The 23,032-nt window shown below is 53.9% G+C and overlaps 4 protein-coding genes, 1 long non-coding RNA gene and 1 other non-coding gene across 8 annotated transcripts in view; 2 read left to right on the forward strand and 4 right to left on the reverse strand.

The window, feature by feature from the left end:
• Nucleotides 1–10,523, forward strand: part of Vps51 (VPS51 subunit of GARP complex) — a 24,223-nt gene extending 13,700 nt beyond the window's left edge. The window contains exons 3-10 of one of the 2 annotated variants that reach the window (XM_008822151.3): nucleotides 6,640–6,786; nucleotides 6,863–7,082; nucleotides 7,261–7,978; nucleotides 8,388–8,603; nucleotides 8,804–9,022; nucleotides 9,361–9,482; nucleotides 9,566–9,653; nucleotides 10,138–10,523. In XM_008822151.3, the coding sequence (XP_008820373.1) occupies nucleotides 6,640–6,786; nucleotides 6,863–7,082; nucleotides 7,261–7,978; nucleotides 8,388–8,603; nucleotides 8,804–9,022; nucleotides 9,361–9,482; nucleotides 9,566–9,653; nucleotides 10,138–10,398 (1,991 nt within the window). In that variant the 3' untranslated portion in view covers nucleotides 10,399–10,523. The other variant, XM_008822152.3, reaches the window with a different exon arrangement.
• LOC115068288 lies at nucleotides 2,624–2,727 on the reverse strand. Its single transcript, XR_003847646.1, has one exon. It is a non-coding gene; the product is annotated as a U6 spliceosomal RNA (small nuclear RNA).
• Nucleotides 5,848–7,320, reverse strand: LOC115068285. The gene is made up of 2 exons (XR_003847641.1): nucleotides 7,232–7,320; nucleotides 5,848–6,106 (listed from the first exon to the last, which is right to left on the reverse strand). It is a non-coding gene; the product is annotated as an uncharacterized LOC115068285 (long non-coding RNA).
• A 99-nt stretch (nucleotides 10,524–10,622) lies between the features above and the next one.
• Tm7sf2 (transmembrane 7 superfamily member 2) lies at nucleotides 10,623–15,083 on the forward strand. 2 transcript variants are annotated; one of them, XM_008822154.3, is made up of 10 exons: nucleotides 10,623–10,859; nucleotides 11,172–11,368; nucleotides 11,466–11,520; nucleotides 11,935–12,129; nucleotides 12,200–12,303; nucleotides 13,667–13,786; nucleotides 13,877–14,045; nucleotides 14,225–14,305; nucleotides 14,393–14,515; nucleotides 14,742–15,083. In XM_008822154.3, the coding sequence occupies exons 1-10, from the start codon at nucleotides 10,643–10,645 to the stop codon at nucleotides 14,900–14,902; spliced, it is 1,422 nt and encodes a 473-aa protein (XP_008820376.2). In that variant the 5' UTR covers nucleotides 10,623–10,642; the 3' UTR covers nucleotides 14,903–15,083. The 2 variants fall into 2 exon arrangements, with proteins under 2 accessions (XP_008820376.2, XP_008820377.2); XM_008822155.3 differs by lacking the exon at nucleotides 11,935–12,129.
• A 367-nt stretch (nucleotides 15,084–15,450) lies between these two features.
• Znhit2 (zinc finger HIT-type containing 2) lies at nucleotides 15,451–16,937 on the reverse strand. Its single transcript, XM_008822156.3, has one exon. The coding sequence runs from the start codon at nucleotides 16,676–16,678 to the stop codon at nucleotides 15,497–15,499; it is 1,182 nt and encodes a 393-aa protein (XP_008820378.1). The 5' UTR covers nucleotides 16,679–16,937; the 3' UTR covers nucleotides 15,451–15,496.
• A 4,476-nt stretch (nucleotides 16,938–21,413) lies between these two features.
• Nucleotides 21,414–22,984, reverse strand: Fau (FAU ubiquitin like and ribosomal protein S30 fusion). Its single transcript, XM_008822157.3, has 5 exons — nucleotides 22,855–22,984; nucleotides 22,538–22,620; nucleotides 22,306–22,450; nucleotides 21,731–21,786; nucleotides 21,414–21,592 (listed from the first exon to the last, which is right to left on the reverse strand). Exons 2-5 carry the CDS (start codon nucleotides 22,610–22,612, stop codon nucleotides 21,467–21,469), a joined length of 402 nt encoding a protein of 133 aa, XP_008820379.1. The 5' UTR covers nucleotides 22,613–22,620; nucleotides 22,855–22,984; the 3' UTR covers nucleotides 21,414–21,466.
• Between the last annotated feature and the right edge of the window lie 48 nt (nucleotides 22,985–23,032).

Below are 23,032 nucleotides of genomic sequence, written 5' to 3' on the forward strand. Positions count from 1 at the left end.
TGGCAACATAAACCTATTTATTATTTTTATGTGTATGAGTATATTGTCTACATGTGTAAGTATACCTGTGTCATGCTGTGCCTGCAGTGGAAGTCAGAAGAGGGCATCATATCCCCTGGAACTAGAGTTACAGAGGGTTGTTAGCTGCCATGTGGGTGTTGGGATTTGAACCCAGGTCCTCTGCAAGAGCAGCCAATTCTCTTAACCACTGAGCCATCTCTCCAGCTCCCAATTTATTTTTATTTTATGTGTATGAGTATTTTGCCTGCATGTATTTAAGTACACTGGTGTCCTGCAATACCTGCAGAGGTCAGAAGAGGGCATCAGATCCCCTGGAACTAGAGTTACAGGTGGTGGTTGCTAGACACCATGTATGTGCTTGGAACCCAGCCTGGGTCCTCTGCAAAAGCAGCCAGTGTTCTTAACTGCTAAGCCCTCTCTCCAGCCCCTTGACAGTAATTTTTACTGAAAATTCATAGGCTTTTGGAAGGTACTTGTATGGATACTTCCATGAATGTCACATCCATGTAGTCAGTATCCAGGCCAAAAACCAGTGTGGCAAGGGCCTGGTGTGGCTCAGTGGTAGAGGACTTGCCTAGCCTCTTCAAGGCCCTGGGTTAGATCCCTGGTACTGCACAAGAAGATGCCCAGTGTTGTTGTTATTACTGAACACCATGGATACATTGTCTTTGTTTGGACATGTGCAACCTCTATTTCCAGTCTAGAGGCTCCATGGCTGTACAATCAGTTGTAATGTCAGGGTACAGTCTTAGGTTCGCTTTACTTTGGTAACACCCGGGTTTGGGGGTTTTACCCTTTACAAGTCATTCAAGTCTCCTAGAGGTAGCGTCTCCATGTCATGTTCTCATGTAGCCTCTGCCTGCCTGATGATAGCATTTGGCAGAAGGAATCTTCACTGGGAGATGTGGGCTCTGGGACTTCCAAGCCTGTGGTTCTCCCTGCAGGTGTGAGCAGGTGGGAAGAGTGGGACCCAGTGGGAACAGTGGGAGCAGGTGTGAACAGAGGGGAGCAGGTGGAGCAGTGGGAGCAGGTGTATGAACAGAGGGGAGCATGTGTGAGCAGGGGGAGCAGGTGTGAACAGAGGGGAGCAGGTGGAGCAGTGGGAGCAGGTATATGAACAGAGGGGAGCAGGTGGGAGCAGCAATGGGAGCAGGTGGAGCAGTGGGAGCAGGTATATGAACAGAAGGGAGCAGGTGGGAGCAGCAGTGGGAGCAGGTATATGAATAGAGGGGAGCAGGTGGAGCAGGTGGGAGCAGCAGTGGGAGCAGGTATATGAATAGAGGGGAGCAGGTGGAGCAGTAGGAGCCGGTGGGAGCAGGTGTATGAACAGGGGAGCAGGTGGGAGCAGCGGTGGGAGCAGGTGGGAGCAGTGGAAGTAGGTGTGAGCAGTGGGACCAGGTGTATGAACAGAGGGGAGCAGGTGGAGCAGTAGGAGCAGGTGTATGAACAGAGGGGAGCAGGTGGGAGCAGTGGGAGCAAGTGTATGAACAGAGGGGAGCAGGTGGGAGCAGTGGGAGCAGGTGTGAACAGAGAGGAGCAATGGGAGCAGTGGGAGCAGGTGGAAGTGTGACTAGGTGGGGGCAGTGGGAGCAGGTATGAGCAGGTAGGAGCCCATTCGTTTTGCTTTGCTGTTACTGTTTTTTGTTTGTTTTGTCTATTGTATAGCCTTGGCTGGCCTGGAACTCACTATGTAGACCAGGCTGGCCTCAAGCTCATAGAGATCCACCTGCCTCTGCCTCCCCAGTGCTGGGATTAAAGGTGAGCATCACCACCCCTGGCCTTTGTTCTGCTTTTATAGTTTCCCTCACACCACCCGCTGTGTCCGTTAGCTCACTGTCTGTGAACAGGGATGAAAGCTGTCGTTGTCCCACCAACACCTCCAATCGATGGGCCCAAAGAGTAAAATATTTCCTATTACGTGATTTTGTTAAGGGGGGGGGTGTCTCTCTTGAATCTTGTTTTCTTGAAGAAAGGAATTCAGTCAAGAGATAGTTTAAACTTAAGAGATAGTTTAAAGTTTATTTAGTAGAGTGAGCCAGGCTACTTTCCACAGAGACTGGAGTGGGGCTACCCCAGGGCCAGTGGGTTCCACATTGTGGATTTGGAAGCATTTTTTATGAATATTTATGTGGTAGGTGGCATATTCATGGGGTAAAGTGACACTTTCCTCACTCAATCATGGTGGACCCAATCTTCTTTTTAGGATATTTCTTCCTGTTACCCTCTAGAAAAGCTCATGGGGTGTGCAGGCCTTTAATGAGTGCACATGTGGGAAATACCCTGCACCTCAGTTCCTGCTATAGTGGGAACAGCCTGTCGGCAGCCTCAAAGATATTTAACCATAAGGGGTATTCCGACCATGACAGACACAGCTACCAAGACAGAGCTCTGGTTTCTTTGGTTACCACATATTAATGCCTCATGTTAGCTCCTTTCTGAAAGTGGGGTGTGGTGGTACAGGCCCTTGATCCCAGCAGAGGGAGGCAGAGATTGAGGCCAGCCTGGTCTACATAGTGAGTTCCAGGCCAGCCAGGCCTACATAGTGAGACCAAACAAATAAAACCCTCCCTTCTGTGTCTGTCAGTCTGCCGTAGGGTTAAGACTTACTTTGAAATGCTTCACAGGATTGTGTGTCATCCTTGCAGAGGGGCCATGCTAATCTCTGTGTTGTTTCAGTTTTAGTATACGTGCTGCTGAAGCAAGCACATTTGTCTGTCTGTTTGAGACGCTCTGTGGCCCCAGTAGCCCTGGAACTTTGTGTAGACCAAGCTGTCCTGGATCTCAGATCCATCTGCTTCTGCTTCCCAATTAATTGAGGTTTTAATTGTGAAAACTGAGACCAGGTTTCCAGTCACTTGTTGACTGTGCAGGGCTGGGCTCTTTAGGACCTGCCTTCTCCCAGCCCACTGCTCAGGTCTAACGTCTACTTGGCAGTTTGATTTTGTTGTAACCTTTCTTTCTGTGGAATCATAAACTCAGGAATGGCAATGGCTAGGGATGTAGCTCAGTGGCAGAGCAATTGCCCAGCGTGGGCAAGGCCCTAAGCTCAGACCTTGTGTGAGCTCAGGAAGTGATGCTCTTGTCTCATGGATCCTGTGGCTGGTGTGAACTGTCCCTTTCACTATTGCTGATAGGCCTCTTGGTGAAAATCTTTAAAAAATCTCTTCATTGCTCTGTGGTTCTCTGTTCTGTGCAGTTCTTTCTCATTGTGTTTCCCCGTGGTGTCTGTGTTGCTCCTTCCTTGTCTGTCATTGATGTTCCGTTGCCTCACCAGTGTTTCCAGTGATCTCCCAGAGTAGGGTTGCCATCCAATCCTACCTGTAGAACACACCCAGAGGCCAGGAGCTGTGCAAGTGTGGGCGTGTGAAGTCATGGTCTGGTTACTGACAAATTCCTCTTGATCAGTCTTGACCAGTTGGTAAAGCCTCCAACTAGTAAGAGAATTGCACTTGGGGCTCATGGTGGGGCACAGTGCTCCTGGGGCTCATGGTGCGGCACAGTACACCTGGGCTCAGGGTGCGGCGTGGTGCTTCTGGGGCTCATGGTGGGGTGCAGTGCTCCTGGGCTCAGGGTGCAGTGCGGCGCAGTGCTCCTGGGGCTCACGGTGCGGTGCGGTGCTCCAGCATTTCTTTGGCATGCACAAAGCCCTGTGGTATCTTCTCATCAGTGGCCTCTGAATTTGGGTTGATACTATTCAGGACCTTTTCAATCTCTAATGTTACTTTAAAACTCACCCAGTTTTGGGGCTGGAGAGATTGCTCAGTGGTTAAGAACATGTACTGCTCTTCCATTTACTGACCCAAGGTCAGTTCCCAGCACCCATGTGAGGTAGCACACAACTGCCTTTAAACTCCAGCTCCAGGGTATCTGACAACTTCCGGCTTCAGTGGGCACCTGCACTCATGTGGGAATGCTCATACATAGACACACACACACATACACACATACATGCATATAATTAAAAGTAAAATAAATCCTTCAAAAAGCTCTCCCTGATTTTACTCCAGTCTTTGTGACTGTAGTACATCTAAACTTTCTTGTGGGTTTGTAAGGTGTGATGTCAGAATTCAGCTGTTTTGTTTCAGATGGCTTCTCGGCTATGCCAGCAGCACTCACTAAGTTGTTCATCTTCTTCCCAAGACTTGAAATTCCACATTTATCATAACAAAATTGCTTTATGTTTCTGGGGTTTTTGTTGTTGTTGTTGTTTCTATGCCTGGGATCAAACTCAGAGCGTTTCACATGTTAAGGACCCAGCCCTGTTTCCTGTTCTGATGGGAATGCTCTCACTACTGTCTCCCTAAACATCATGCCTGTGGAACTCAGTATCTATTCAGCTGTTAGTATTTTAAAGGTTTTTTTATGTTTCTTTTCATGTGTATGTGGTGTGTGTGTGTGTGTCCCACATATGTAGAGCCCAGAGGCTGACGTCAGGTGTTCTCCTTGAAGACAGTCCACTTTGTTCCACTCTTGTTGAATTCCCAGCTGGTTGATTTAGCTGATCTAGCTAGATTGCTCCAGGGAGCCCTTGTCTGCCCCTGGCAGTGAGCAGCCCACCCAACTTTTTTTTAAAAAATATTTTATTTATTATTTTTATTTTATGTGTACGAGTGTGTTGCCTGCATGTATGAGTGCACCCATGTCCTGCAATGCCGCAGAGGTCAGAAGAGGGGTGTCCGGTTCCCCCAGAACTGGAGTTAAGAACAGTTCGTAGCCGCCATGTGGGTGCTGGGAATTGAACCTGGGTCCTCTGCAAGAGCAGTCAGTGCTCTTAACCCCTGAGCCATCTCTCCAGCCCTGCACCCAACTTTTATGTGGATTCCAGCACTCTCTTCTGGCCTTCAAGGGCATAACACGTATGGGTGCACTTAACATACCTGCAGGCAAAACACTCAAAATTTATAAGGCTTGGGCGTGGTGGCACCTGCCCTTAATCCTAGCACTTGGGAGGCAGAGGCAGGCAGATCTCTGAGATTGAGGCCAGCCTGATCTACATAGTGAGTTCCACCCAGCTGGGGCTACAGGGAGATCTCAAAAACACAACAAAAGAAATTTTTTAGGGTGTAGAGAGAGGGCTCGATGGTTAAGAGCACTGGCTGCTTTTGCAGAGGACCCAGGGTTCGAATCCCAGCACCCACATGACGGTTAACAACTATCCATAACTCCAGTTCCAGGGGATCTCACGCCCTCTTCTGGCCTCCTCAGGCATTGCACAATATGGGTGCACTTATATACATGCAGGCGATACATTCATACATATAAAACTAAAAATTTTTTTCAAAGGTCAAAGAGGTGACAGGAAGAGGAGACAGATGTCAGAGCCACACAGGCATAAGCAGGGTTGGCATCGGGAAGGGATGAAGTGTAAGGCATTATCTTCAAAGCAGTGATTGAGTAAGGAGGCAGAGACAACAGAGAACTACTAAGGGGCCAGCCCCCAAGGCCTCTGGAAGGACGAACAGCCTCCCTAGGTGAATTGTCAGGGTGAAAGGGAAAGGACCCTTCAGAGAAGGTGTACCATGTTCTAGAAGGCCAGTGCAAGGGTGGACCATGGGAAGGAGGTCCGAGTGAGTAAGTTTATTGTCTCTCCTGTTCTGCACGGAGGGTGTCTCTGGGAGTGAGCAGGTGGTGGTCTGCCTTTGCACAGCCCATGTTCTAATGGAGCAAAAGAAGTTTCAGCCCATGCTAAGTGTCTCTGAGTGTTCTTGGGCTCTAGACACCTGATGGGAAAGACTGCTGCCAGAGTAGTCCCAGTGCTCAGTCCGACTCAAGGGGCCCTCACAGAGGAGTCCAGGCGCCCATCCCCCAGGAGAATAGAGAGAGGGAGAGAGAAGTGAAGCAGTTTATTCTCAGTGTAGTTAGACTGATGACAGTTGGTCTTTCCCATTTGGAATCCTGGTCAGCAGCTCCAGAATTCTATTGGGAATAACAAAAGCAGGGTGCCCAGAGGTCTGCACAGCTGCACAGCAACTTCCACCTGGCTGGGGCCTGGAGCCCAGAGGTCTGCACAGCTGCACAGCCACCTCCATCAGGCTAAGGGTCTGCTGGTGCCAAGGACCATTTCCTATCCCAGAATGAGATGAGGCTGGGAAGGAAAAATAGCAGGTTAGGACAAAATGAAGTCAGTGAGGACAATGGGTGCTTTCGTTGTTGTTAAATTTTATTTTATTTATATGAGTGTTTGCCTGCATGTATATATGTGCACTATGTGCATGCCTCGTGCAGAAGAGGGCACTGAATCCCCTGGACCTGGGACTGTAGACAATTGTGATCTGCCATGTGGGTGCTGGGAACTGAACCCAGATCCTTTGCAAAAGCAGGCAGTGCTCTTAACCACTAAGCCATCTCTCCAGCCTAGTGGCTGCTTTTTTAACACACTCCCTTTCAAAGCAGTCCCACCATCTCTCCTGCACACCAGGGCTAGGTAAGCAGGGGCTATGTGTGCAAATGGTCAGCTGTACCAACGTCCAACGTCACGACCTTTTCCCTCATACATGCTGTGACCTGAACCCAAGACCCTCCCTAGCCCTTTCACGCAAAGTTTTTATGTCAGTGAGAGAGCTGCGCCTGTCTCTGCCCAGTCATATCCTTTACCCTCTCCGGCTCTTGCCCCTCCAGATACCATTCGGAAGATGAAGAATGATTTCCGGAAAATGGAGGACGAGATGGACCGTTTGGCCACCAACATGGCGGTAATCACCAACTTTAGTGCGCGCATCAGCGCCACACTACAGGACCGCCATGAGCGTATCACCAAGCTGGCAGGTGGGCTGTGTACTGAGTGGGTCCTGCAGCCAAACACCCTCAGCTCTGCGGTTAACAGGACTGCCTTGTCCCCCAGGAGTGCACGCCCTGCTGCGGAAGCTGCAATTCCTCTTTGAGCTGCCCTCGCGCCTCACCAAGTGCGTGGAGCTGGGCGCCTATGGGCAGGCGGTACGCTACCAGGGCCGCGCGAGGGCAGTGCTGCAGCAGTATCAGCACCTGCCCTCCTTCCGCGCCATCCAGGACGACTGCCAGGTCATCACGGCCCGCCTGGCTCAGCAGCTGCGGCAGCGCTTCAGGTGTGGCTGGCCCTCGCCGCCCCCGCCCCCCCCCACCCCGCTGGGTCTACAGCACCCCACTGCCTCCCCCGCACCTGCGCCTCCCCCGCACCTGCGCCTCCCCCGCACCTGCGCCTCCCCCGCACCTGCGCCCCGACAGCTATCCCAACCTGCGGCTCACTGCATCTGGTCCCTGCAGGGAGGGCGGCTCTGGCGCCCCAGAGCAGGCGGAGTGCGTGGAGCTGCTGCTGGCCCTGGGTGAGCCTGCCGAGGAGCTGTGCGAAGAGTTTCTGCTGCACGCGCGTGGGCGGCTGGAGGAAGAGCTGAGTAGCCTGGAGGCGGAGCTGGGGCCCTCGCCGCCTGCGCCCGACGTGTTGGAGTTCACCGACCGCGGCGGCAGCGGCTTCGTGGGCGGCCTGTGCCAGGTGGCAGCGGCCTACCAGGAGCTGTTTGCTGCCCAGGGCCCTGCGGGTGCGGAGAAGCTGGCAGCCTTCGCGCGGGAGTTGGGCGGCCGCTACTTTGAGCTGGTGGAGCGCCGGCTGGCGCAGGAGCAGGGTGGCAGTGACAACTCCCTGCTGGTGCGCGCCCTGGATCGCTTCCACCGGCGCCTTCGGGCACCGGGGGCCCTGCTGGCCGCTGCTGGGCTCTCGGAGGCTGCCACAGAGATCGTGGAGCGAGTGGCCCGAGAGCGCCTGGGTCACCACCTGCAGGGCCTGAGGGCCTCCTTCTTGGGATGCCTGACTGATGTTCGCCAGGCGCTGGCGGCACCTCGCCTGGCTGGGAAGGAGGGCCCCAGCCTGGCGGAGTTGCTGGCCAATGTGGCTAGCTCCATCCTGAGCCATATCAAGGCCTCCCTGGCCTCTGTGCATCTCTTCACCGCCAAAGAGGTGTCCTTCTCCAACAAGCCATACTTTCGGGTACGTCTACTCTTGGGCTTTGGTTATTCATTCTGCTGGCTGGCCCTCCAACCCCCTTCTACTCGTGCTTGGTGAACTGGGGACAAGTCACCAGGGCCCATACAGCCCTGTCCCAGGCACCGTGGATGTGGATTTATCTTCTGGAAGGCAGTGTGGAGGGGGAAAGGCTCAGACCATCTGCAGCTGGGCTGGGAACAGAAGTGTGAGGGTCCCCAGTGCTGACAGCTCTGCCCTGCCAGGGTCTCCAGTGCCCAGTGCTGCCAGCCCTGCCCTGTCAACAGCAAAGGAAGGTGGAGCTGCTCTTTGGAGAGGGGCTAGGGCAGAGGGCAGAACAGCCCCAGGCTCTGGCCTTGCAGTACCTCTCCTGCTTGGGGAGAGGGCTGTTGTGTATCTGAGCCTTTCCTCACAGGGCAAGTTCTGCAGCCAGGGAGTCCGAGAGGGGCTCATCGTGGGCTTCATCCGCTCCATGTGCCAGACGGCCCAGAGCTTCTGTGACAGCCCCGGGGAGAAGGGGGGTGCCACACCCCCAGCCCTGCTCTTGCTGCTCTCACGCCTCTGCCTGGACTATGAGACGGCCACCATCTCCTACATCCTCACACTCACTGACGAACAGTTTCTGGTGCAGGTAAAGAGGCTCAGGAGAAAGGAAAGGGGGCCGATGCCAGGAACACAGGAGGCTGGGTGTTCTCTTGTGGCCAGAACAGGACTGGCCATCCATACCCACCTCAGTGTCCATCTTGCTCAGCCTTTCTGCGCTCCTGACTGGCAGTGCCTCTGAGCTACCCCCAATACCGTCAACCATTCTCTTCTGCTTCCCTGGCTTAGGACCAGTCTCCAGTTACACCTGTGAGCACACTCTGTGCAGAGGCCAGAGAGACAGCACGGAGGCTGCTAACCCATTATGTGAAGGTTCAGGGCCTAGTCATATCACAGATGCTACGCAAGAGTGTGGAGACACGGGACTGGCTCAGTACCCTAGAGCCCCGGAACGTGCGTGCTGTCATGAAGCGTGTGGTAGAGGATACGACAGCTATTGATGTACAGGTGCTGGATCAGGCTGAGTGGGGGAGCCTGATGCAGGCTGGGGGTGCTGGAGAACAACTCTCTCAGGACCAAGACAAAAGGGGCCCCATAATATCTGCATCTGTGTCCTGGATTAACCACCAGACCCCCCATTTCACAAACGGGGAAGTGGAGACCCAGGGTCACCCAGGAGGTTGGGGCAGGGATGGGCTGAAAATTGGGCCTCAGACTGACTCCTGTGACCTGCCTTTGTACCACTCCCCTGATTGTATAAATGGTAACTAGTTTGATTCTTTAAGCAAGGCATTTTCTGCTAGGAACTCCTGCGCTGGCCTTGCAGTATCTCTTTTTACCACTAGGTGGGGCTCCTGTACGAAGAGGGTGTTCGCAAGGCCCAGAGCAGCGACTCCAGCAAGAGGACCTTCTCTGTGTACAGCAGCTCTCGGCAGCAGGGCCGCTATGCGCCCAGCTACACACCCAGGTCGGGCAGGTGGGAAGCCCCGGGAAACGGAGAAAAGAGGGAGGGTGTGCAGGTGGGCCCTGATTCCTTCCCTCCCCTTCCAGTGCCCCGATGGACACCAACCTCTTGAGCAATATCCAGAAGCTGTTTTCCGAACGTATTGATGTGTTCAGCCCTGTGGAATTCAACAAGGTCAGGAGCTGCTCCTGACCCAGCCCCCAGGTCCACAGCTATCCAGGAAGCCCTAGGACCCTGCCTGAGCTGAGCTAGGATTCCCCCTGACCACCTGCTTTTAGACTGTCCAGAGCATCACCATCTCAAGGCCTTAGCCTCTTTGCCCTTGCCCTGTCCCCAAAGTAGTTCTGCCTCCTCGGGGATTCCCAGTCATATCTTGGTCTCTGTCTCATGCTCAGGGATGTTTCTCCATCTCTCCCTCGTAGCCGGTGAGGATTCCTGCTCACCATGTTCATGCGGGCCCCCATCTCTGACTTGACTACTACTGGAGCTTACCTGCCCCCTCCCCTCCAGATCATGGTGGCAACATCGTATCGTTCCCTCTTACCACGGTCCTGAAAATTTCTGCCTTGTCCTCTGTGTCTCCCTGGCCCTTGCTCAGAAGTTGGATCCTCCCAACACCTGTGGTCACTGAGCTGCATCCCTGTGTCCCCTTCTGCAGGTATCGGTGCTGACTGGCATCATTAAGATCAGCCTGAAGACGCTGCTGGAGTGCGTGCGGCTGCGCACCTTTGGGCGCTTTGGGCTGCAGCAGGTGCAGGTGGACTGCCACTTCCTGCAGCTCTACTTATGGCGCTTTGTGGCCGATGAGGAGCTTGTGCATCTGCTGCTAGATGAAGTGGTAGCCTCGGCTGCCCTGCGCTGTCCAGACCCAGTGCCCATGGAACCTAGTGTCGTGGAGGTCATCTGCGAGCGCGGCTAGGCCACGCCTTAGCCCTGCACGGGGCTGCCCCAGTGCCCCATCCTGCCTGTGCCCTGGTCTCGCCCTGGCGGCCCTTCCCCGCTGGCGGGTGTCACGACCAGCCTAATAAAAGTGTGTGGTCTCCTGCTCCCTCTTGCTTGCGGGGGCGAGATCTGCCGGGGGGTGGGGTTTTGAGGCTGGAGCTTCTGAGCAGCTGCGCGTGACCCGCCTCCCGGCGCTGATTGGCTGCTGCGCTGAGCCCAGAATGGGCAGGGGGCGCGTCCATTTAAAGACCGCTGGACGTGCACAGCGGTTGTCCGAGCTCAGCGTCCAGACAGGTGCAGGCGTAGCTAAGCCATCTGGGAATGGGGCGGGCCGTGTTTCCTTGATCGACTTTTGTGAGCCCTCGGTCCCCGGCGGAACGGAAATCATGGCCCAACTTGAGGGCTCCCAGGCCCCGTTGGAATTCGGGGGACCCTTGGGTAAATGGGATTGCTGGGGGCGGAGACTGAGTTGGTGCTACTTAACTGCATTATGTGAGCTGGAGGCTTTGGAGGGGCATCCGGAGGCAGAGGAATGGGGTCTGGAGGTGGGAACGGAGGAGTGTTTGCAGGAGAGATGTAGGGACCGGTGCTGGTGACTGTGGATTGGGAGATTGGGAGTTGGAAGAACAGAAAGAGGGTCTTCGAAAAGGCCGGACGACCGGGAGTAGGGGTTGGGCTGACATCCGGCGACGACAGGGTGCCTGTGGACTTGGGGGAGCGCGCGCCTGGCACCGTGGTCCTCTTCCCCAGGCACCGCGGCGATGCTGGTTCTGCTGCCCGCCACCATGTTCCACCTGCTCCTGGTGGCTCGCTCCGGCCCCGCGCGCCTCCTGGGCCCACCACCATACCTGCCCGGGCTGGAGGAGCTGTGGAGCCCACGGGCGCTGCTGCTATTGTTCGCCTGGCTCGGCCTGCAGGCGGTGCTCTACCTGCTGCCTGCCCGCAAGGTGTGAGCTCTGCTCTAACGCCCCCGGGAGGAGGGAGCAGGGAGGGCCGAACCTTGTAGAAGGTGCCCCAACCCTAATGAGACCCCTGTACCCGCAGGTGGCCGAGGGGCTGGAACTGAAGGACAAGAGTCGCCTGCGCTACCCTATTAATGGTGCTTGGGTTGCCCGCCGATGCTTTGGGGTTGCAAGGGTTGGAGTGGGGTTCCAAGTCTAGCAGGAGGTCCACGAATCCCTGACACCAAGTTCCCCATGGCTACCTTTGATGCCCAGGATAGGTACCAGGGAATCGCTACGCCTCCAACTCGCTTGCTGCTGCTATTCTGTGTGTGTGTGTGTGTGTGTGTGTGTGTGTGTGTGTGTGTGTGTGTGCGCGCGCGCGCGCACTGTGTATGTATCTTTTATGCCTGGGATAAACCCCAGGATTCTCAATGCCGTACATGGTTTGCTGCTACTCTTTGCACCAGGGCAATGACCTCCTGGAGCTTTGGCTTCTGTGTACTGGGGGCGGGGGGTGTTGTTTGTGAGGAAGAATGCAACCCCAGGGCTCACTCTGTGCTGTGGTTCAGGCTTCCAGGCCCTAGTGCTGACAACCCTGTTGATGGGGCTGGGGGTGACAGCGGGGCTGCCCCTGGGGGCACTCCCGGAAATGTTCCTGCCTTTGGCCTTTGCAACAACACTCACCAGCTTCATCTTCAGCCTCCTCCTCTATGTGAAGGCGCTGGTAGCTCCTGCCTCAGCGCTGGCCCCAGGGGGAAGCTCAGGTGAGAAGGGGCCCAGTGAGGTGGGGCGAGGTGGATCGCCTCCGGTTCCTTTACCTCTGTTATTCTGCAGGCAATCCGGTTTACGACTTCTTCCTGGGACGGGAGCTCAACCCTCGCATTGGTTCCTTTGACTTCAAATATTTCTGTGAGCTGAGGCCTGGCCTCATCGGCTGGGTATGCTGGGCTTAACTGTTCAGGGGCTGTCCATGAGCCCACGATATTGGTTTGGTATTGAGACCAAGGGGGGGAAGGTCACAGGAGAGAGAAAAACAAATCTCTGCTCAGTCTTCATTCTAGGGAAAAAGACAGGCCAAAAATCAATAATAATGTGCATAATGGACTGGGGCTGTAGCTCAGGGGTAGAGGGCATTTGACTAGTGCATGATTAAGGCCCTGGGCTCCATCCCTAGCATCACAAACAGAAGTACGAATGGCATGTTAGCAACAACAGGTGCTATAGAGGAAAAGAAAACAGGGAGGAGCTGGAGAGCACTTGCAGCTTGCAAGGTAGCAGTCAAGTACAAAATTTAGTTCAAAGACGGTGATCCTGTACTGCTTGACAGTCAAGGCAGCACAGAGCTTCAACAACCTGCTTGTCACTGGTGGCCTTGACAACATGCCAACTGTGTTGTTTGGTTAAGATCACGCATGCTGGATGGAGTCAAAGAGTCTCAAAGGAATTCAGGCAAGGTCTTTCATTTCCCCTTGGAAAAGACCTTACACTGAGGCAGGAGTGCCAAAGATCCTATGGATCTGCGTTTGATTTGGTTTGAAGACAAGGTCTCATTAGGTAGCCCAGGTTAGCCTCAAAATCAGGATTCCCCCTCCACCTCTCAACCACTTGAATAGCTAGAATGTGCACTACCAGGCCTGGTTCCACCATGGATCTGGATCTCCACCTGCCCCCAGGTATATCAATTTCTGGGGTTATTTCTTCACTGATGAAATAGGGATAGAATGAAATTTTTCCTAAAATGATTATGAGGGTGTAGTGGTGCACACCTTTAATCTCAGCATTTGGGAGGCAGAGGCAGGTGGATCTCTGAGAGCTCAAGGCCAGCCTGGTCTACAGAGTGAGTTTCATGCCAGCTGGGGCTACACAGTGAGATCCTGTGTGGATTAGAAGAGAGAACCTTAACAACAGCACCAAGCTCAGTGCTACCAAGCCTACTAAACTATTCAGTCTGCTCAAGCTGCTAAAATGAGAGGCCTAGTTCAGGCTGGCTCCCAGCTGTTAGATCTTTGCACATATTACATGAAAATCATCAAATGGCACCCTGAGGCAGGTCCCTGATTATCCCCATCTTGCAAATGGCAGTGGGAAAGTGGGCTTTAGGGAGGGTACACACCCTGCCCCAGTGGCAAGACTCAGATTGAAAAACAGAAGTTTAAACTTAAGCCAGAGTTGCAGTCCATATCCCTGAGTATTGGACCTGAACCCATTCAGCAAGTGAACTAACAGCTGAGAGGCTGACACAGCTCCACTGGGTGCCCCCACCTCTGTGGAGACAATGGCCCTGTTCCTCAATTTCCCCAGGTCCTCATCAACCTTGCCCTCCTGGTTCGGGAGGCAGAGCTTCGGGGGAGTCCCTCACTGGCCATGTGGCTGGTCAATGGCTTCCAGCTGCTGTATGTGGGTGATGCTCTCTGGTATGAGGTGAGGCTACACTGGACAGGGGAGGCAATGGAGGAGAGCCTGAGGAAGGTTTCAGGACTAAGCAGGTGTGTCTGGGTCCTGTCCCTGCAGGAGGCTGTCCTCACCACCATGGACATCACACATGATGGGTTTGGCTTCATGCTGGCTTTTGGGGACCTGGCCTGGGTACCTTTCACCTACAGCTTGCAGGCCCAATTTCTGCTGTACCATCCCCAGCCTCTGGGGTGGCCCATGGCCTTGTTCATCTGCCTCATCCAAGGTCAGTAGGCGGGATCTTCATTTCCCCACTCCCTTTCATTCACACTTTATTCAATATCCACCAGGTAGGTGCCAGAGTTCATCCCTAAAGCTGGGGTTGGCTCCTGGGCTCTGGATAGGCTGGCAGTCCTGGTCAGGTCCAAAGCTTTCACATCTCCACCTGCTCATGTTCTCCCCCAGCTGTTGGTTACTACATCTTCCGTGGTGCTAACTCTCAGAAAAACACTTTCCGAAAGAATCCTTCTGATCCCAGTGTGGCTGGTAAGCTGGGTCTCTTGGAGGCCATGGGTGAGATGGAGTCGCAGGGCTTTCTGGGGTCCCCATGCCTCACTAGCTATCTTTCTCCAGGTCTTGAAACCATCCCTACTGCTACAGGGCGGCAGCTGCTGGTGTCTGGGTGGTGGGGTATGGTTCGTCATCCCAACTACCTTGGAGATATCATCATGGCTCTGGCCTGGTCCTTGCCCTGTGGTGAGTGGCGTTGGGTGCGTTTAGGAAAGGGAGGCCTGGGGACCACAGGAGGTCCAGCCTGGGTATGCCCAGTTGAGGGAAGAGTCCGTGATTGGATAGACTTGGTGTGTGGCAGGGGAAACCCCACTGGCAACCTAGTACTGGGGACTCACTATGGACAATGAGCTAGATGTGAAAGCCTTTTTGAACTGGGGTGCTGGCTGATCAAAGAGCTGCTTCCCTACAGGGGTGTCTCACCTGCTCCCCTACTTCTACGTCCTCTACTTCACCGTGCTGCTGGTGCACCGGGAGGCCCGAGACGAGCAGCAGTGCCTACGCAAGTACGGCCGGGCTTGGCGCGAGTACTGCAAGCGTGTGCCTTACCGCATCATGCCCTATGTCTACTGAGGCAGCTTGGCCTACTGGAGCAAGCCTGGGCACATCTGGGCTCAAGGGCCTGCACCCAATGCCACCAAAATCTCCACCAGGCAGGGATAAGCAGCCCCAGAGGAGGTTTGAAGCAAGAGGAAAAAGCGGGAGCCCCCAAACAGAGACATTTTCCCCTGTTGGATAAATATTTGGAACTCTTGCCGTTTGTCTCTGGTGCTGGGGCCAGTGTGTTTGACTAGAGAGAGGGGTGTCCAGCTGCTGGGCAGATGTTGAAAGAGGTTTGTTGGGGGGACAGGGAGTCGAGGTCGACTGCTGTTTTCAGCAGTGGGTACCCCCAGGGCTGGGCATGTAGCTCAACTGGTAGAGTGCTTGCTTAGCATGCATGGAGTGCTGGGTTTGCTTTCCAGCACTACATAAACCCTCCAGATGGCTCACACCTGTGATCCAATACTGGCGAGGTGGACGCAGGTCAAGTTCAAAGTCATCCACAGCTAACTTTGTAGTGAATTCAGGGCCAACCTAAGATGAGACCCTGTCTTAAAAAAACCAGAACGGTACTGCCAACATCTGGGCAGACCAGTCACAGCTTTATTAATGACATGGGTACTCAGCTCAGTCAGGGAGCTCCTCAATCAGAGTCCTTGGAGGAGGTGGCACCGGGCCCCCCCAAAGCCGCTCCAGGTTCCCTGTGATAGCTGCCACCTCTTCAGCTGTCACGGCATGGGCTCGGTGGGCCCTGGCACAGTCTAGAGCCAGGGGTGTGAGGGCGGCCTCGTTCTCGTTGGTCCAAGCCAGCAAGAACTGGCACTTCTTGCGGGCCCGGTAAAGGCGATCTCGCTCTTCCCCAGCCACAGCCTGTTTCCGGGCTAGGCCCAGCGTTTGTGCCAGATGCCCCAGTGCTGCCAGAGTGTAGCCTTTCTGGTTGACAGGACCCTCCCCCATCAAGATACGGGCAACCTCTTGCATAGCACCCCGCGTACCCAGGGGCCCAGGTGGGTGCTCGCCCGCTTCCAGCACGTGGGCTGCGGCTTGCAGGGCTTCGTCCGTGGAGTCGAATACTTGCTGGGCGCCCAGGGCTCCAGACACATCGAGCAACGTGGTGCAGAAGTCGGGGAGCAGGGCGTCGTCGTCCCCTCCGTGATACAGGGCGAGCGTGTGGGCGTAGGCGAACAGCACGTTGGGCAGCTGGAAGCGCACAAGCGGCGAGGCGGGGCTGCGGCTCAGGCTGGCCAGCGCCGGGATGCGGGCGGGCGCGGCGGGCGGATCGGCCACCGGGGGGTCTTCGACAGCCGGCTCCACGGACACTGGCGTGGTCTTCGTAGGGCCGGGCTCCAGTTCCGCCGGATCGCTTCCCGGGGCTCCATCCAGCTCCTCCAACAGCCGGGGGCCGGCCCTGCGGCCCCACCACCACGGCCGCCACGGGGGCAGAAGACGCCCGGCCTCGCCACGGCTCAGCAGCCGCTCGAAGGCCGCCTTCTCGGCGGGTGCCAGCCGCTCCCAGAGCCCAGGAAGGCCGCCGGGTCCCCGGCCAGGGCCGGGGCCTGCTGCCTCAGGCTCATCCTCGGTCTCCCGTTGTTGACGCAGCCGGCGTAGCGCGCCTGCCAGGCGGCTGGGCGAGGCGCTGCGGCCGCGGAGCTCTCGTAGCACCTGGTCCCGATAGAAGTCTTCGGCGCAGCTGCCATGAGCCCGATAGCAGCGCAAGGAGCAGTACGGCACGTTGCAGCGCGGGCAGGTGTAGCGCGCCGGCTGCGCCTCCCCGGCGGGGCAGAAACTGCAGGGCCCCACTGGCTCCATGGCAACTGGCGCCGGGTGCTGGGCATCGCACTCCAGCTCAGCCACTTCCGGCGCGTCTTCGGCTACTTCCGCCTGCTTGCGTCGGGGAGACGTAGTCTAGGGTCTGCAAACTCCCCAGGCGGCTCGGCATCCGGCCACACGGACCAAGGCACGCTGGCGCGCGGAGAGAGAACGTCTCAGGTCCCAGCGTGTCCCCTAGTGGTTGCACCAAACTGCAAAAATAAACTTTTTTATGTGTGTCTTTTTGAGACAGGGTCTCACTGTAGCCCCAGCTGGCCTGGATTCACTATGGAGACCAGGCTGGCCTCGAACTCACAGAGATCCGCCTGCCTCTGCCTCCGAGTGCTGGGATTAAAGGCGTGCACCACCACGCCCAGCAAAAATAAGCTATCTTTCCTAAAATATTTTTATTTTTAAAAATTAAAATAATTTTTTTGTGTGCGTGTGTTTTGCCTGCATTTTAAGCGCACCACGTTCACGTAATGCCCACGGAGGCTAGAAAAGGGCGTTGGGACCCCGGAACTGGAGTTATGGACAGCTGCTAGCTGTCATGTGGGTCATGGGAGTCAAACCCAAACCCTCTGCAAGAACTCTCAACCTCTGAGCGCCCTCCAGCACCCCTCCTCCCGCCCTGCTTTAAAAAAAAAAATTTATGTGAATGAGTGTATTGCTTGCATATAAAGTGCACCCGTATCTTGCAATGTCTGAGGAGGTCAGAAGAGGGCCTCAGATCCCCTGGAACTGGAGTTGGGATAGTTGTTAGCCGCCACGGAGGAGCTGGGACTCGAACCAGGGTCTTCTGTAAGAGCAGCCAGTGCTCTTAACCCCTGAGCCCTCTCTCCAACTCTCCCAACCACCCCCCCCCCCTTCTTGTTTTAAGAACAGGTCCTCATGTAACCCAAACTATACTGGAACGCACTATGTAGCTGAAGCTGACTGACCTCGAACACCTGATCCTTCTGCCTCCACCTCCCAAGTGCTGGGTTCACAGATTAAACCTTTTTTTTTATTTTTTATTTTTTGTCTTTAGAGCATTTAATCCTCATCTATCACCATATCATTATGTAGTTCCTGTAATTAACTGAATTTGATGCTGGATCAATGGCAGCAGACATTTCTTCTTGAGAAATCACCTTGCCTTCTTCAGTCATACACTTGGTCAGAAACCCATGTCTAGCTGGATCTAAAACCTCGTAAAAGCTCAAAGGGCATCTTCAGGAACTAGTCTGTATTTTCTTTCCAGAAGCACTTGGGTCATCACTGGAAGAAATTTTCCAGTGTCCAGTGGGTCTTCTCTTTTATTTGGTCTTTGAGATAGTCTCTGTAGCCCCAGCTGGCCTGGAACTCACTATGTAGACCAGGCTAGCCTGGAACTCAGAGAGCTCCACCTGCCTCTGCCTCCGGAGCTGGGCGAGAGCCACCACGCAGGCTGGGTTCATTATTGGACTCACGGTCACACACTTCAAAGGTTTCTTTGATCTTTTTGTGAAGTTCTGCCACTATTGCCCCTGAGTCTTCCTGCTCTTTTCCTCCACCATGTTAGTGGGAAGATGGAGATACTCGTCACCTGAACTACTTTTTTCTTATAATTACACAGCTGCAGCTGTTGGGTGTGTTGGCACACACCTTTAATCCCACCATTCCTGAGGCAGAGGCAGGGGGATCTGTGAGTTTGAAGCCAGTCTGGTCTGGTCTACATGGTGAGCTCCAGGCCATACTGTCCTAAAAAAAAAAAAGAGCTGCGACAGAAATCAGTGTGTCAAAAGTGACATGCCTCTCTGTCCTGGAGGAACAGCCATCCTTCAGAGAACAGAGGAAAATACAGTGGGATGGCACACACCTGTAATCCCAGCACTTGGGAGGCAGAAGCAGGAGTCCAGGATCCTCCTCAGCTACATAGCTAGTTTTAAGGCCACACTGGGCTACCTGAATCAGACCCTATCTCAGAATAACCAAATACCAAATCAAGATGAGGGCACTTAGCTGAATTCTAGGTGTGTTGGGAGCATTGCCTGTCAACTAAAAGCAATGCTTAAATACCCCATCTGTTTTATCTCCTCCAAACTTGCCCTTTTTTCATTTAAATATCATCGTTCATAAATGTTAAGTGGCTCCATATTGAGGGCCAAGAATACAAAGCGCCTCAGAGGTCCCTAAACTAAGCTTGGTCTTTTGGTGGAATGGGGATACGAACTACGGTGTTATGAAAGACCATGAAGTCTCCATCCACAGCCTCTGTGATTCAGCCCTGGTTCTGTGGCCCTTCTCACTTCATATCCAGTTTCATGTCCTGTCAGTTCTGCTGCCAAAATACCTTACATTTATCCTGATGGGACCATGTATTTCCCCACCAGGATGTGGCTGCATCTGGAAGCCTCCTTTCCAATTCCCACTACTAATGGTCTAAGCAGCCAACCCTCATCACCTGGATAATACTGTAACTGGTTTCCTAACTTATTTGCTAGATCACAGGATAGTGGGGACAGTACAGTGGTACAGCAGTTGCCTAAACTGCTCATAGTTCTGGCTGGGATCCCCGACACTGCACGCAAAACTCACCTGAAATTAAATCTCAAGTTCGACATGGTGAACACTTGTAATCCTAGCATTTGGAAGGTAGAGGCAGGAGAATCGTAAATCCAAGGTCATACCGTATCAACGTTATCAAACTGAGGCCAGACTGAGCTACAAAAGACTCTATCTCAGAAACAAATCAGCCAGCCAGGCATGGTGATTCATGTCTTTAATCCCAGCACTCAGGAGGCAGAGGCAGGCAGATCTGGTCTACATAGTGAGCTCCAGGTCAGCTGGGGCTAGAGAGAGGCCCCGTCTCAAAAGGACAAAAAAAAAAAATCAATTAAATCATAAGTCAGAATCCAGTCTCTGGTTAAATCCCTTCATCATGTAAGTGCACCCGTTTCCCGCAATGCCCACAGAGCTCAAAAGAGGCTGTTGAATTCCCTGGAACTGGAGTTATGGACCATTGTTAGCTGCCATGTGGATGCTGGAATTTGAACCTGGGTCTTCTCCAAGAACAACCAGTGTTCTTAACCACTGAGTCATCTCTCCAGCCCCATAAATCCCTTCTTTCATGACCAAAGCTTGTATGATGTGAGAATGAGACACATACCTGCAACCCCAGGGCCAGAGGCAGAACCATGAGTTGCAGGCCAGCCTGGGCCACACAGTGAACCCACCTCGAACCAGAACCAAGACGAGATGAGCAAACAAACCAGTGTTGAAATTTAATTCCTATAGGTATGATGTATATTAAGAGGTTCTTAGGTCAGGAAAGCTCTGCCTTGATTAAGCCACTCACCGATTAATGGATTTGGGGAGTGGGTGTGTTAGAGAACTGTGAGCCAAAATAAACCTTTTACCTAGGGTAGTGTTCAACTGTAACAGAAAAACTCAAACTCCTGACAGAACCCTAAAGAATCTGCACTCCCCATCACTCATTTCTGCAGTTCTCTTGGCTGGAACTTTTGAATCGTCCCTAAACAGGGTCTCAGTAGGTAGCCCAGGCTGGCCTGGAACTCCTCAGAGCAGTCTCCTGAGACCAGCTGGGATTAAAGGCGTGTGCCACTTCACCAGGCCCAGGCAACTTACAACTACTTGTTTCCTTACTTTTCCCCCAAAATAACCTAAATTGGGGAAATGAGTTCCTCGATTTCATCCTTCAGCACCCCTAAAGCCAGGTGTGTTGGCTCAACCTGCAATCCCAGCTAGGGTAGGGTCTGTTCAGTTCAACACCAGTCTGGGCTACAGTGAGAGCCTGCCTCAAGATAAAAACCAACCAAGCAGGCAAAGTATGAAATGCTTGGGCCAGAGATGGTTCAGAAAGCAAAAGTGCTTGCCGCATAGGCGTGACAGCCTGAGCTTGACCTCTGGAGCCATGGTCAAAGGAGACAATGAACCCCTAAGGTTGTCCTCTGACCTCCAGGAAACAAGCCTATCTATTCACAACAGCCAAAGCATTTTAAAGTCCCAAATATTGTTAGGACAGGTGCCTAAGACAATATAGCTTCTATTTGCACATCTATTACACATCAGGTGCTGGTCTCAGAGCATTTTACAGTTTAAGTCTCACAATCCTTAGGTGATGGCAGAGGTTAAATGGATTCACTATGTGTGAAGTATCCCAACCCAGCGGTCCTAAACCAAGGGCTTTACCCCATGGTTATGTTGTATTCCAAGAAGCAGTAGAATCAAAAACACTAGATGAAGGAATGTGTGGGGTCTGGGTATGTTGCTAGGGTGAAACCAACAATCAATCACCTGCCCAGTCACAGCTGTGATCAGGCTACTGAGGCCAGACAAGGTCAAGGGTGCTGATGTAATTAAACCTACTGATTTCCAAAGCAATAACATGGTCCTTGTGCCCTGGACTTTACAGCTAGTCCTAAGTTTAGTGAAGGAACAGACTGATCCTCCCTGATTTCACCTTCTATCCCAACTCTTTGCCTCCCCTCCCCTCCTGTGAGGACCAACATCTAAGAACTGGCCTTTGTGAGCCAGGTGTAGTGACACACAACTTTAATCCTAGCCCTTGGGAGGCGGAGGCAGAGGCAGGCAGATGTCTGTGACAGGAAGACCAGCCCAGCTATATATTTTGTTCCAGGCCAGCTGTGGCTACAGGGAGACCCAGGTCTTAAGAAGACTTAAGGATCTGGCCCTTGTGGTTGAATCCCAGAGTCTACGAAATTTAAACACCTAGACCTTAGAAATGACATGATGAGCTTGCCTGGGGCAAAGTGGTTTTATTAGAGAGCCAGCATCACATAGGCCTTAGGAGTTAGCATTGGGGCCCTTCTTCTTGCCAAAGGTGGGCACTACGTTGACAAAGCGCCGGTTATACTGCATGCGCCTCTTGGCCCGGCCTGTCTTCTTCTTCTTCTTCTCCTGTTTGGCCACCTGGGAAAAGGTAGGGCTGGTAAGACCCTAGCTGACCTCTCCCATGCCTGGCATCCTTTCCTTGGGTCCCTCTCCAGGAGGAAAAACTCCACGATAGGACAAGACGAAGTCCAAACACCACCACCTATTCTCACTCACCTTGGGAGTTTGACCTCTCACTTTTCCAGCGCGGGCCAGGGAACCATGGACTTTACCTGTTGGGGGGGGGGGGGCAGGACAGAATAGGAAAGAGTCAAGAAGGTATTGCCCAGCAACCCTGCCTCCCTCAACTCCCTCCACCTCTGGAGTAGTGGAATTACAGACGTGTGCCACCCTGCTGTTTCTGCAGTTTATTCAGTGCTGGGGATTGAACCCAGGGCTACTAGGCAAGCACTCTACAAACTGACCCACATTCTTAGCCAACATTCCATGTATGAAACAGTAAAAAGAAAACCACTTGGGGGGGGGGTCTGGTAAATTTCCTGATTTTCTGAGAAACAGGGTCTTCCAGATGGGCTGGAACTCGGTATGGAGACGAGGCTGGCCTCAATCTCAGAAATCCACCTGTCCAAACCTGCTTTTGATTTTAGTGGTACACTGAACCAGTCTGGTTAAAGACTGAAAAAAGGGTTACACTGAGAGACGTCGACAGAAGGCTCACCCTTACAAAGCACCCGGTATCTTACCGGAGAAACAACCACAACCACACACACCATCAGTTTACAAACACTCACCTCCGAGCATGCGGCCAGCGACCTCCAGAGTGCTCAGGGGCTCCACCCCACACTGGCTCAGGGTGGCCTCATCCTCCAGCGGCGAGCCGGCCAAGAGCACGACTTGATCTCCCGGGGCGATGCCCTCCAGCGAGGCCACATGAGCCTAATCGGCAAGAAAGGAGTTTGTAAGTACTCAAGCTTTCCCTGCGTGCCTGAGGACGGGAGGGCGAAATACAGCGAGGAAACCTACCTTGATCTGGGCGACCGTCTCCTGGCCGGTCACCTCGAGGGTGTGTAGCTCCTGAGCGCGGACAAAGAGCTGCATGTTGGCGACTGAAGAAATAAAGACTGGTGAGAGCGCGGAAGGGGCGGCCGGGGAGAAAGGGGGTCGGGGGACGGGAGACAACCGCGCCGTCTCACGTGCGGAAGGCCCGGCCCCGCTGAGGAGCGGATAGGGACGGGAGCCGAGTCACCAAGCAGCCATATCCCTTGCCCTCCCCGTGGTCTCCGAGGCCCCTTCCCGCCCGGGACCGAGCCCTCCGGGTCCCGCCGTCCCCTGAACCTCACCTGACCCGCGGACGCCGCTGCAGCTACTGCGAAGATGGAGTCGAGAAAGAGGAAGAAGCGGGGACGCGCACGTCCTCACTGCCTGCTACGCGTGACGTCACTGCAGCGCGACTGCGCGGGTCTCTGGTATTTGTACCTCCCATTGCCGTCTTAGCTACGCCCCCTTAGGCTTCACGCA

Source organism: Nannospalax galili, unplaced genomic scaffold (genome assembly GCF_000622305.1).
Source record: "Nannospalax galili isolate Female #2095 unplaced genomic scaffold, S.galili_v1.0 scaffold1328, whole genome shotgun sequence".
Taxonomy (NCBI): domain Eukaryota; kingdom Metazoa; phylum Chordata; class Mammalia; order Rodentia; family Spalacidae; genus Nannospalax; species Nannospalax galili.

Coding starts and splice junctions, on each gene's coding strand:
- Tm7sf2 (XM_008822154.3), top strand. CDS start 10,643: ATGGGCAGGGGGCGCGTCCATTTAAAGACCGCTGGACGTGCACAGCGG. Junction 10,860..11,171: donor GGAATTCGGGGGACCCTTGG/GTAAATGGGATT, acceptor CCTCTTCCCCAG/GCACCGCGGCGATGCTGGTT. Junction 11,521..11,934: donor CCTGCGCTACCCTATTAATG/GTGCTTGGGTTG, acceptor GCTGTGGTTCAG/GCTTCCAGGCCCTAGTGCTG.
- Znhit2 (XM_008822156.3), bottom strand. CDS start 16,678: ATGGAGCCAGTGGGGCCCTGCAGTTTCTGCCCCGCCGGGGAGGCGCAG.
- Fau (XM_008822157.3), bottom strand. CDS start 22,612: ATGCAGCTCTTTGTCCGCGCTCAGGAGCTACACACCCTCGAGGTGACC. Junction 22,451..22,537: donor AGACGGTCGCCCAGATCAAG/GTAGGTTTCCTC, acceptor CTTGCCGATTAG/GCTCATGTGGCCTCGCTGGA. Junction 21,787..22,305: donor CGCTGGCCGCATGCTCGGAG/GTGAGTGTTTGT, acceptor CCCCCCCAACAG/GTAAAGTCCATGGTTCCCTG.